Below are 10,713 nucleotides of genomic sequence, written 5' to 3' on the forward strand. Positions count from 1 at the left end.
TCTGTGACGAGCTTTGTGCTTTTAGATTATGTGTAGGAAGAAGTGGTCTCACTGCTGTATGGTTGCTACGCTGAAATGTTCTGATAGGAGTGTGATACAACAAGGTTATATTCACAGTGCCTTGAAAAAGTATTCATACCACTTGAACTTTTTCACATTTTGTGACCTTACAATCACAAACTTGAATGTATTTAGTTTAGATTTTATATGATAGACCAACAAAAAGTACATAATTGACAAAATGACATGGTTTTCAAAATTTTAAACAAATATAAAGCTGAAAAGGGTGGTGTGCATTTGTATTCAGTCCCTTGTACTCTGATACCCCTAAATACAATCCAGTGCAATCAATTGCCTTCAAAAGTCACCTAATTAGTAAACTGACTCCACCTGTGTGTACTTTACTCATAGTATAAATACACCTGTTCTGTGAAAGCCTCAGTGGTTTGTTAGAGAGCACTAGTGAACAACAGCATCATGAAGAACAAGGAACTCACCAGACAGATCAGGGATAAAGTTGTGGAGAAGTTTAAAGCAGGGTTAAGTTATATAAAAAAAAAATATCCCAAGCTTTGAACATCTCAAGGACCACTGTTCAATCCATCATCCAAAAATGGTAAAAGTATGGCACAACTGCAAACCTACCAAGACATGGCCGTCCATCCAAAGTGACAGAGCAAGCGAGGAGAGCACTGGTCAGAGAAGCAGCCATAGGCCCTTCGTCACTCTGGAGGAGCTGCAGAAATCCACAACTCATCTGTCCACAGGAAAACAATAAGTTGTGCACTCCAAAATCTGGCCTTTATGGAAGAGTGGCAAGAAGAAAGCCATTGTTGAAAGAAAGGCAGAAGAAGTCCTGTTTGCAGTTTGCCACAAGCCATGTAGGGGACACTGCAAACATGTGGAAGAAGGTGCTTTGGTCAGATGAGACCAAAATTGAACTTTTTGGCCAAAATGCAAAGTGCTATGTGTGGTGGAAAACTAACACTGCTCATCACCCTGAACACACCATCCCCACTGTGAAACATGGTGGTGGCAACATCATGCTGTGGGGATGTTTTTTTTCATCAAAAGAGACAAGAAAGCTGGTTGATGGGAAGATGAATGGAGCTAAATACAGGGCAATCCAGGAAGAAAACCTGTTGGAGGCTGCAAAGGACTTGAGTTTGGGAAGGAGATTCAAGGGGTATGAATACTTTTTCAAGGCGCTGTATATTTAAGATGACCATGTAATTCACGTAAGGAAAAGCAACGCTTCCAAATGTTGCAACAAAAGGCCTGTTTTGAAATGTCAATTTGGATTTATGTGCTTTGAGAACTGGTTGATACATACTTACCATGTCATTAAAATTAATAAGCATTAATAAGTATTAAATAGTATGTATTAAATATGAAATTAATTAGATTTTGCCTTAATAACCACATAACAATGTCAACAATTCATTTTTCGTTTCAAGATTCGTAGCATGAGAAATGAGACTAATGTATTTGTAACCCAGTCTGCAACAAACACTCATCACAGTATGAAAGAGTCAGAATAAAGGCAATGTTGTTTTGTGGTGGGATTTGTCTTCTGGTTTGAAAATTGAGGAAACTGACAATATGTTTCTGAAGCCTGTTGCATGTTGTCCATCTATCCATGTATCCATCCACTGATTGGTATTCATTGTTCTGCAGCACGAGATCAATAAAGAAAGAGAGGGCCACAAGGCAGAATGTTTAATGAGAGATCAGTAAGAGAATGTTTCACAATCAGTGTCATCAGAACAATGATTTACTGTGGCAGTCACAGTGTTAGTATACAACGAAGCTGTGATAAATATACATAATGCTGCATGCATATAGGTCTTGGGAAATACTGGGACTATAGGAATATACGAATATACCTTTTCTACTGAATTTCAAGAAAAGCAGGACTCCTCCTGTTACTATTAAAACTGGAAAATGTGCAAGTATATCCAAGATATAAGCTAGACAAAAGTTCTCCAACAACTCTAGAGGTAACTTTGGGAAACAGTGCACCTACATTATTTTCACACTCCAAACACACACCAAGTGTCATTTTCCCACACATACACTCAAGGTATGAGGATCTTTGAAATATATGTGCCTGCACCATACGTGACCGATAAGCCTCTAAATTTAGCTGATTCCATTGGTTTTCACCGTACTCAGACAATCCATATATGGTAGACCTGACATATATAAACCCTGCAGTTAGACCTCTACTCCACAGGTCCACAAGGTGAGTCCAGCTGCAGAATGCAGGGGAGTGTGAACTAAATATATGAAGATGAACCTGTCTTTGTATCTCTGCTCTGAGTGAAGCCTCTGTCTAATTCCAGTTTGTATCCTGCAGGTCTGCTGAGATGGCTTACACGTGCGTTTCCAGGTTATCTGCTCTGGCTCTGCTGCTGCTGTCCGCCTGCTGCTGGGCTCAGAGTGAGGTAGAGTCACAGTGAGATCATGTTGCTACAGAAAGCTGTTATTTAAGAGTTGACTTTTTAAGCTCCTTCTGAGAGATATAGCTTGAGTCTCCATGATGCAAGTGGAATTTTTTATACTTAAATTATTATTTATAATTTAGCATTTATTAGTTATCTGACCGTGGATATCTGTTAACATTCAGCTTTGTGATTTCATGTTGTTTGTCTGTATATGTTTCTAATATGTTTTGGTTTTCTCTCCTGGTCAAATGCTGAAGCTTCAGGCAGGTATGTAATTCTGCTGAGCTGGTCAGACCTACTAACATGCTCACAGTACTGAGGCTTGGTTAACGCTATACAGTGAAGTAAAATTGTGTTTTTGTGGATGTTTTTGAGCAGAGGACATTTCAGAGGAGCTTTCTGTTTCTGAGCTGCTGGAGAGAGCCAACCGTAATCTGAGTAAGTGTGAGTTGCTGCAGTCACTGTTTTTCTTTGTTGGCAGTTCCAAGGGTACTGAAGTTGCTGTACGATGTCTTTCAGTCCGTTCTGACGATGATCCCATCCTGACTGGAGGAGACATTGCCATCGACAGCGAGGCAGAGAAAAATGCCGACCCCTGCACCAGCAGAGGGTGCATGTGGGGCAAGTGGACTGACGGGAAGGTCTACATTCCTTATTACATCACCAATCACTTCTGTGAGTGTGACATTGACAACATTAGTGAATGTTAAGGGTTAACAGGGACGTTTGAAAGAAAACTAAATTCTGTCACTTTTTAGATCTCAGTTATTAAGACATAAAACACATCCTGACCTAGTTCAACGTCTTGAATTTTGCTAAACCACTGGACTTTCCAGCCTCCCGTGAGAAGGCCATCATCACCCGTGGACTGGAGTCTTTCTCTTCCTTCTCCTGCATCCGCTTCAGGCCCTCTAGAAGCAGTGACCGCGACTGGTTGAGCATTGAGTCACAGAATGGGTAAAAACCGGTGATGAGTATCAGCTAAAAGTTGTCTTCAGACTCCAGTGCCTTTCAACTTATTCCTCATTCTCTCCAGCTGCTACTCCTATGTTGGACGTCGTGGTGGTAAGCAGGTGGTGTCTCTGGCCCGTCGTGGATGTCTTTACCATGGTACAGTCCAGCATGAGCTGCTCCACGCTCTGGGATTCAACCACGAGCAGACACGCTCAGACAGGGACAACCACATCAAAGTCTTGCTGCAGAACGTTCAGTCTGGTAATGCAGTTGTTTGTTTCTGCAACATTATAGATGGAATCAGATAAACTGCAGTGGAGTAGATTCACATTGAAAACACAGATGTGACTCCTGAAGCCCTTTTGGTCCAGGGTAAACAGCCTGAACTGAAGAAGTATGATCTTTGTCCTTTACTATTTTCTTTTCTTTTTAGGAATGGAGCACAACTTCAGGAAGATTGCCACCCTCAACCAGGGCACTCCCTATGATTATAACTCCGTCATGCAGTACCACAAGTAAGATCAACTCATGTCACTTCTGCCCTTCTCTGTGTATATGCTGTGTGTCTGGATGTGGCATAGTTCATTCCAAATGTGTCCTGTGGTTCTGTTGTAGGTATGCCTTCTCCAAGAACAATCAGCCCACCATGGTCCCCATCCCCAACGCCAATGTTTCCTTTGGCAATGCTAAGGAGATGAGCCGCACTGACATTGCCAGGCTCAACACGCTCTACAAGTGCTGTGAGTCCACATGAGTCCATTATGGACATACAGTATACACACACACACACACACGGCTTCACACCCTGCTTGTACAGCTTGTCAACTTTGACTTATACTGTACTCTACACTTTTACAGAGGAAGTTTGTCCGGATGTGCTACGATACAGATCAGAGGGGAGACTGAACAACCTGCAGGCCTCAACACATCAGCACAACGTTCAATCATCATCCCATGATGTTGCTCATAAGAATAAAACTGTGTTTTTTCATCCTCTGCTATCTGGAGAATAAAAATTTTACTGTATGCAAGTAAAGGAGCTCTTTTCGTTCTAGTTCTCATGGTCTAGAGGTGATGTGAAATTGGTTGACGAAATCCACATACAAAGAGAGGCACACAAACATGTATGGGTTTTCACAAACATGTATGGGTTTTATTCATATGGTGTTATTGGCCTAAATTATTTCAATTAATCTCATCTCTCATCTGACATGTATTAAACACTTAATAGGAACAATTTTAGGGACAGATACATTTATACCGCAAATTATAACCAAAACAACAGCCTTGCCCTTGCTGTTCTTCTCACCGTCACAACAGGGCTATCAGCAGCACTAGTCAAGCAAAAAGGATTCTAATGCCAGCCAATCACAACTCAAAGCAGTTGCTACCATCTAGTGGCGGAAACAAATTATGGAACCCCCTTTGCAACCAAGACAGCCCTCATGGCATGCAGTCTAATACATATTTGAAGGTGTGTTTGCATGTTCTCCCTGTGTCCGTGTGTACTCTGGGATTTCCTCCTACCTCCAAAGACATGCTCATTAGGCTGATTGGTGACTCTAAATTGACCGTAGGTGTAAGTGTGAGAGCGAGTGGTTGTTTGTCTCTGTGTTAGCCCTGTGAGAGGCTGGTGACCTGTTCAGGGTGTACCCCACCTCTTGCCCGATGACAGCTGGGATAGGCTCCAGCAACCCCTACAACCCTAGTGAGGATTAAGCTGTAGTAGAAGATGAGATGAGATGAGACAACACTGCACATCACCAAAGGAACACTATACCCACAGTGAAACATGGTGCCCTTCTATCAATATGGTCCTCTTTGGCTGTTTTTTCCACCACTGTATCTGGTCTATATCTGGTTGGTTGGCCATCACCAGTTTATCATTCTATATCTGGAAGTCCCACAGGATCTTAGCTTGAACATTCTCCAACATCTTCTGAGGTGTTTTTATTTAAACCTGCACTAGGCACAGATGTTTCTGTATTCCAGGAACTTGGTTATGGCATTCCATGTACACCCTGACTGTTAGCTTCTTAAACCCCACTGTTTTGCAATGTCTCGGGAGAGTCAGACCTCTTCACACTGGGAGCCGAGTGGATAGAGTCTCCACCTTTATGCATCGGTGAAGAAGGCCACGCACCAACTTCACTTCCTGAGAATGCTTTGCAAATATTAACTGAAACAGAAGCTCATGATGTCCTTCAGCTGCACCATCATAGTGTGTGTGCTTGCAATAAATGGCAGGTAGTACAGGTACACTTCCATTTGAGTTAAATGAGGTGAAGTTGTTTAACATTAGTATTTGCTTCATGTCCGCCATGCAAATTCTGTCCTCATGAGTCAAAACTTATCTGGTCTGACTTGACTATGCTAAAGAATAAAAAGAGCTCAAAAACCTAAATTACAAAATATACAAAAACACATTCTAATCAGATTGTATCATCACGTCAGTTAAATGTCTGGGCTGTTGACCTGATCAGTTAAGTAGCTGAGAGGGTTGTTAATCACTTTTAGTTGCTTGGTGTTAATGAAATTAACAACTGGTCCACTAGAGGGGCAACAATGAGTTGGCACCAAAAATAGGAATGTTTTTAGATTTAGAGGCCTTTGCCATTTTTTCCCTCTTCATTTTTTTGTTTTTTTAAGTTTTTGTGGTGCATTGATTTACCCCCTTTTGGTTTACTATCTAGTAGTTGTTGCATGGTAACAATGTTCATGATTCATGTTAGTTGGATCTATGTGTAACCTGACCAGATTCGAGGTGCGACGACTTATGAAGTTTGATGGTTGGTATTGGAATGTGCTTAAAAGCTTGTTTTATGGCTTTGCTTTATGGGCTCAGAAGTCTGCAAAGTAAACAAAAAAACCCTGTCCGTTATGTACTGTCCAGAGAAGTCCTCCCCCTCCTGTTGGGTCAGGAGAGAAATCAGATGTTCTCCTACAGGGTTGAGGTTGAAGGTTGGGGTTTGCATCCACGTTGTCATCTGAGGGAGGGCTTTCGTTCAATATATGTTGGACTGCACGTTTCTATTTGTTGTATCTGTTTGAATTTTCCCTCCATTTTTTTCTTTGTTTCTGCAGCTGCCTGGGTGTCAAGTCTGCAGCTGCTGTTAGCAATCCCTTTGCCTTGCACTTCTGATATCTGTTAAAATATGAGATGTATCAGTAGGAGGAAATAGGAAAACTGCTATGAAACTACTTCTATAACTGAATTACTTCTGAGACGGCAACTTCTTTAGCTTACTACATACTTTACTGGCACTGGAAGGACCTTTCCTGGCCTCATACTATTCTGTAATAGAATCTCCTATTCTCTTTCCTTATTTAGGCCTAACTTTCTCTTTCCTTTCTTCTATACTCCTCTAGGAGGTCTGGATTGCTATAAATCTTCTGACTATGTTGCTCCACACTAGCTCTTGATGCAGCCCTCTTTTGTACTTCCTTTTGCCCCTCATATTAGGGAATATTAGTTAGCATAAATGAACATAAGTAAGAAAAAACAATATAAAACTCTTTAATTTAAGTGTAATAAACAATAACATACAATAATAAAGTAAAATGTATTATAAATTTATGTTTTTGTTTGTTTTTTTTTTTAAGAAATTGTTCAACACAATAATCCTATCTTTCATTACCGCCACAGGCCTCACATTACATTGTAATGTAAGCTACACATTGTTGTGGTAAGTCTTCCAGGTAACAGTCTTCAGGTGCCTGAAATGTGTTACTTAATAACTAAGTAAGTTACTAAGTAAGGTACTTACCTTGTTTGTAGCTGCCGAAGGTAAACGATGCTCACAGCCAGTTTCTAGCTAGTTGCTAACGCAGTTTTCAAGAATGCCACCTCATTAAAAGTTTAGACACTGTTGTTCACTAAGTCTGGTTAATGTTCAACGGATCGAGTAATATCTATTACACAATTTCACAAACACAATAGCAAATAGTACTCACCAAATCCCCATCAGTCCTGTTAATGGCCGTGGCTATCGGTCCTATGTGCCGGTGTCGCGTCATGACCAATGGAGCGTAACCTGATTGACTAGACTTCGGATGAATGAGACAGGGATCGATTGCTTCTCCTTGGTTACCTGGATGTTAAGTCTTGGGGTTGAATCTTTGAGGTTTTTGTGATATTGAGTTTATAAGGTAGATTTTTTTAAGTTGAATTTTATAGGGTGATTTTTTTATGTTGAAGTTTATGAGGTTGAATTTTTTGTGCTGTTGATTTTTTTATGTAAACTTAATTTATTTAGAAATTCATACTCAAGCTCTGATGGTACAGAAAACCTTCCATAAAGACAGAGTATTTGCTCCTACCAGTGTTAGGTGCAGGAGCCTCTTGTATTGCTTTCACCTTTTCCAATGGAGGTTGAATGCCACGCTCATCCAGTATGTGACCCAAATACTCTCAGTTTTGCCAAACTCATACTTTGAGCATTTAACCTGTAGTCCATTTTCCTGCAAGTGTTGCAGGACTCTTTGAAAGTTGAGGAGGTGATCCTCCTCTGATTGTCCCATAATGAGAAGATCATCCAGAAAAATTACCACTGGTAAGTCTTTCATCATGTTTTCCATAATCCACTGGAAGATCTAGGGAGCAGAACTGATTCCAAAAGTAAGTCTGTTATACACAAACGGCCCTTAGTGGGTGTTGTTCGTAGGAACTCCAGGCTTTCTTGGGACTTTTAAACTATCATGGGAGATTTTTGCCCCAGTAGAGCACTGTGTCAGCACCACTGTACAGACTTCTTAGAGGAAATGCAGTTTGAAAATGGACTGAGGCAGAACAGTGCTTTTGTGAAGTGCAAGGGGCTGTTGACAAGTGACCAAGTTTTAGTGCACTGTGATCTCAGTCTACCACTCACTCTAGCTTGCGATACCTCTGCATGTGGCGTTGAAGCAGTGATACAACACACCATGTCAAATGGGGAGGAGAGACCAATAGCTTATGCTTCCCACACATTGTTTCCTGCAAAAAATATTCTCAAATAGAGATGGAAGCTCTTGGATTGATTTATGGAGTAAAGAAATGACACCAGTATTTGTGGGGTAGACATTTTACCTTAGTCACTGACCATGGCCCCCTTTTTGGTGGACAATCATACTGTGTAGCTTATGACTACAAGATTGTCTATCGTAAGTCAGAAGAGCACAATGTTGATGGACTTTCCAGACACAGGAACTACTGCAGCATTGGCTACTGCCCACTCACTGCTTGCAGAACATCTACAAAAGGCCCTGCTCAATGCCACTTTGGTAACCCGGATGACACGCACCAACAGTGAACTAGCCCATGTCTATAAGCATGTCATGGAAGGCTGGCCCAACGAAGTGGATAAAACATTGAAAGCGTTCTTCGCCATGAGAAATTAGTTATCTACAGATTAAACTGTCCTTTGGGGGACCAGAGTCATTGTGCCCTCAAAAATAAAGAAGCAGTGAGCACTCAGGGCGTATAGTGAAGACTAAAGCTCTTGCTCTTAAATTTGTGTGATGGCCAAATCTTGACTCAGATGTGAAGCAAATGTGTGAACAATGTGAAACATGCCAGCTGGAGCACAAAAGGCCTTAGCATGTTCCACTAAACTCATGGGAATATCCAGATGAGTCCTGGAAAAGACTTCATTTAAACTTTGCTGGACCTTTCCTGAATAACATGTTCCTGATTGTGGTCGGTGCTTACACAGTGGTTGGAAGTATTTCGGATGTCACAAATCACTTTGCTCGCTACCGGGACAAAGCTGAGGTGACTGTTTGCCTCCAATGGATTGCCTGAGCAAATTGTAACAGACAAGGCCAGCACTTTCACTTCTGAGTAGTTCCAGACCTTTATTAAGCAAAATGTGATTCTACACACTAGTGCCCCAGGACATGTTATGTTAGATATGTTCAGACATTTGAAGCAGGTATGAAATAACTTGCCAACACTACCATGAACACTGATGACAGACTGTCCCCGTTCTTGTTGCAATGTCGAACCACACCAAACAGTCTCCAGCACGTTCTCACAAGGCTGGATTTTCTGAAGCCCTGCACCAATGAGACTGTGCACAAAAGACAGGACCAGCAGAAAAATCAATGTGACCGCCGTGCTGCTGATACATCATTTGACTCCACTGTGCAGTCACCAGAGCTCCAGGAGCCTGAACCTGTGGCTCTGAGGCGCTCAACACGAGTTAGCAAGCCACATAAGAGATTCACGCAATGAGACTGTATACCTACACTGAGTACTGTGTGATGCAAATCAGAAATGATAAGATCATAATAGTACATAATGTTATTGTGCGATTGATTGGAGTTCAATTAAAGCCATTTCTGGTTACTTGTCACCTCACAGTTGTTGTTCAATAACTGAGAAAGGAAAAATTATGTTGTTAATATTCCAATGGTTCTTTCTTATGGATATGTGAATTTGTCTTGTAAAATAATTTGCATCAAGTGTTGTCAGTTAAAAGGGGAGATAATGTGGTGTATTGATTTACCACTAGTTTGGTTTACTATCTAGTCACTGCATGGTAACAATGTTCATGATCTATGTTAGTTGGATCTATGTGTGACCTGACCAGATTTAAGGTGCAGCGCGTTGCACATGTTGGTTGAAGCAGCATGGATCCGTAAAAAGCTAATCAACAGCATGTCCCTGTCTCTTTTATTAAAAGGGAACAGTTTTGCTAGCGTCAGTGTTGCTTCTGGTAGCATGAGGCGATACCTGGGCCCCACAGAGGTTACACAAGCAGTCCTGTGATGGCACATCAATACATGCCAGTGTTAGATGGTTTGCTGTGTTTCCCGGCTTTCTCAGAGCATTCTTTCACACTTTTGCATACATCCACTTTTGTATCTTTTATGTGCCCTCTTTATACTGTTTATATATCTTTTCTTTACCATTCACCTGTACTGGACATTCCTCTCTTTTTTCTATATGATCAGCCCACACTTGTGGTGTTCCCCCATTGGTTGTTTCCATTTAAAATTACTTTTTTTTTTACGTCATTCATTATTTAAATTGTCCTTTGCAGTGTGTTTATTGATAACCTGATGAAGGCCACGAGCTGAAAGGCATCGTTCTAATAATATTGTTATTTCATGTTCTTCCAGAGCTGCTGGAGTCTTGACCTTCTTCCTGGTGCATGACGATGCCCAACGTTGTGTGATGACGCTATGCAGGTAATGTAATCATTTGATACATTGACTGCTTTGGGACATCATATTTTGGTACATACATTTTTCCCATTGAGAGTTGATATGTTTAATCCTGGATTTAATTCTTTGATTTTTTTGAACAGCGTATAAGTAATGAACTACTGAT

General features: G+C 41.1%; 1 protein-coding gene across 1 annotated transcript; it reads left to right on the forward strand.

Annotated features, from left to right (window-relative positions):
• The first annotated feature begins 2,311 nt into the window (after positions 1 to 2,311).
• LOC125005170 (hatching enzyme 1.2-like) lies at positions 2,312 to 4,437 on the forward strand. The gene is made up of 9 exons (XM_047580242.1): positions 2,312 to 2,447; positions 2,705 to 2,714; positions 2,826 to 2,885; positions 2,967 to 3,122; positions 3,284 to 3,404; positions 3,484 to 3,662; positions 3,835 to 3,916; positions 4,017 to 4,141; positions 4,260 to 4,437. Coding segments are annotated over exons 1-9 (813 nt in total). The 5' UTR covers positions 2,312 to 2,369; the 3' UTR covers positions 4,262 to 4,437.
• Positions 4,438 to 10,713: the final 6,276 nt, after the last annotated feature.

Source organism: Mugil cephalus, chromosome 3 (genome assembly GCF_022458985.1).
Source record: "Mugil cephalus isolate CIBA_MC_2020 chromosome 3, CIBA_Mcephalus_1.1, whole genome shotgun sequence".
In the NCBI taxonomy this organism is placed as follows: domain Eukaryota; kingdom Metazoa; phylum Chordata; class Actinopteri; order Mugiliformes; family Mugilidae; genus Mugil; species Mugil cephalus.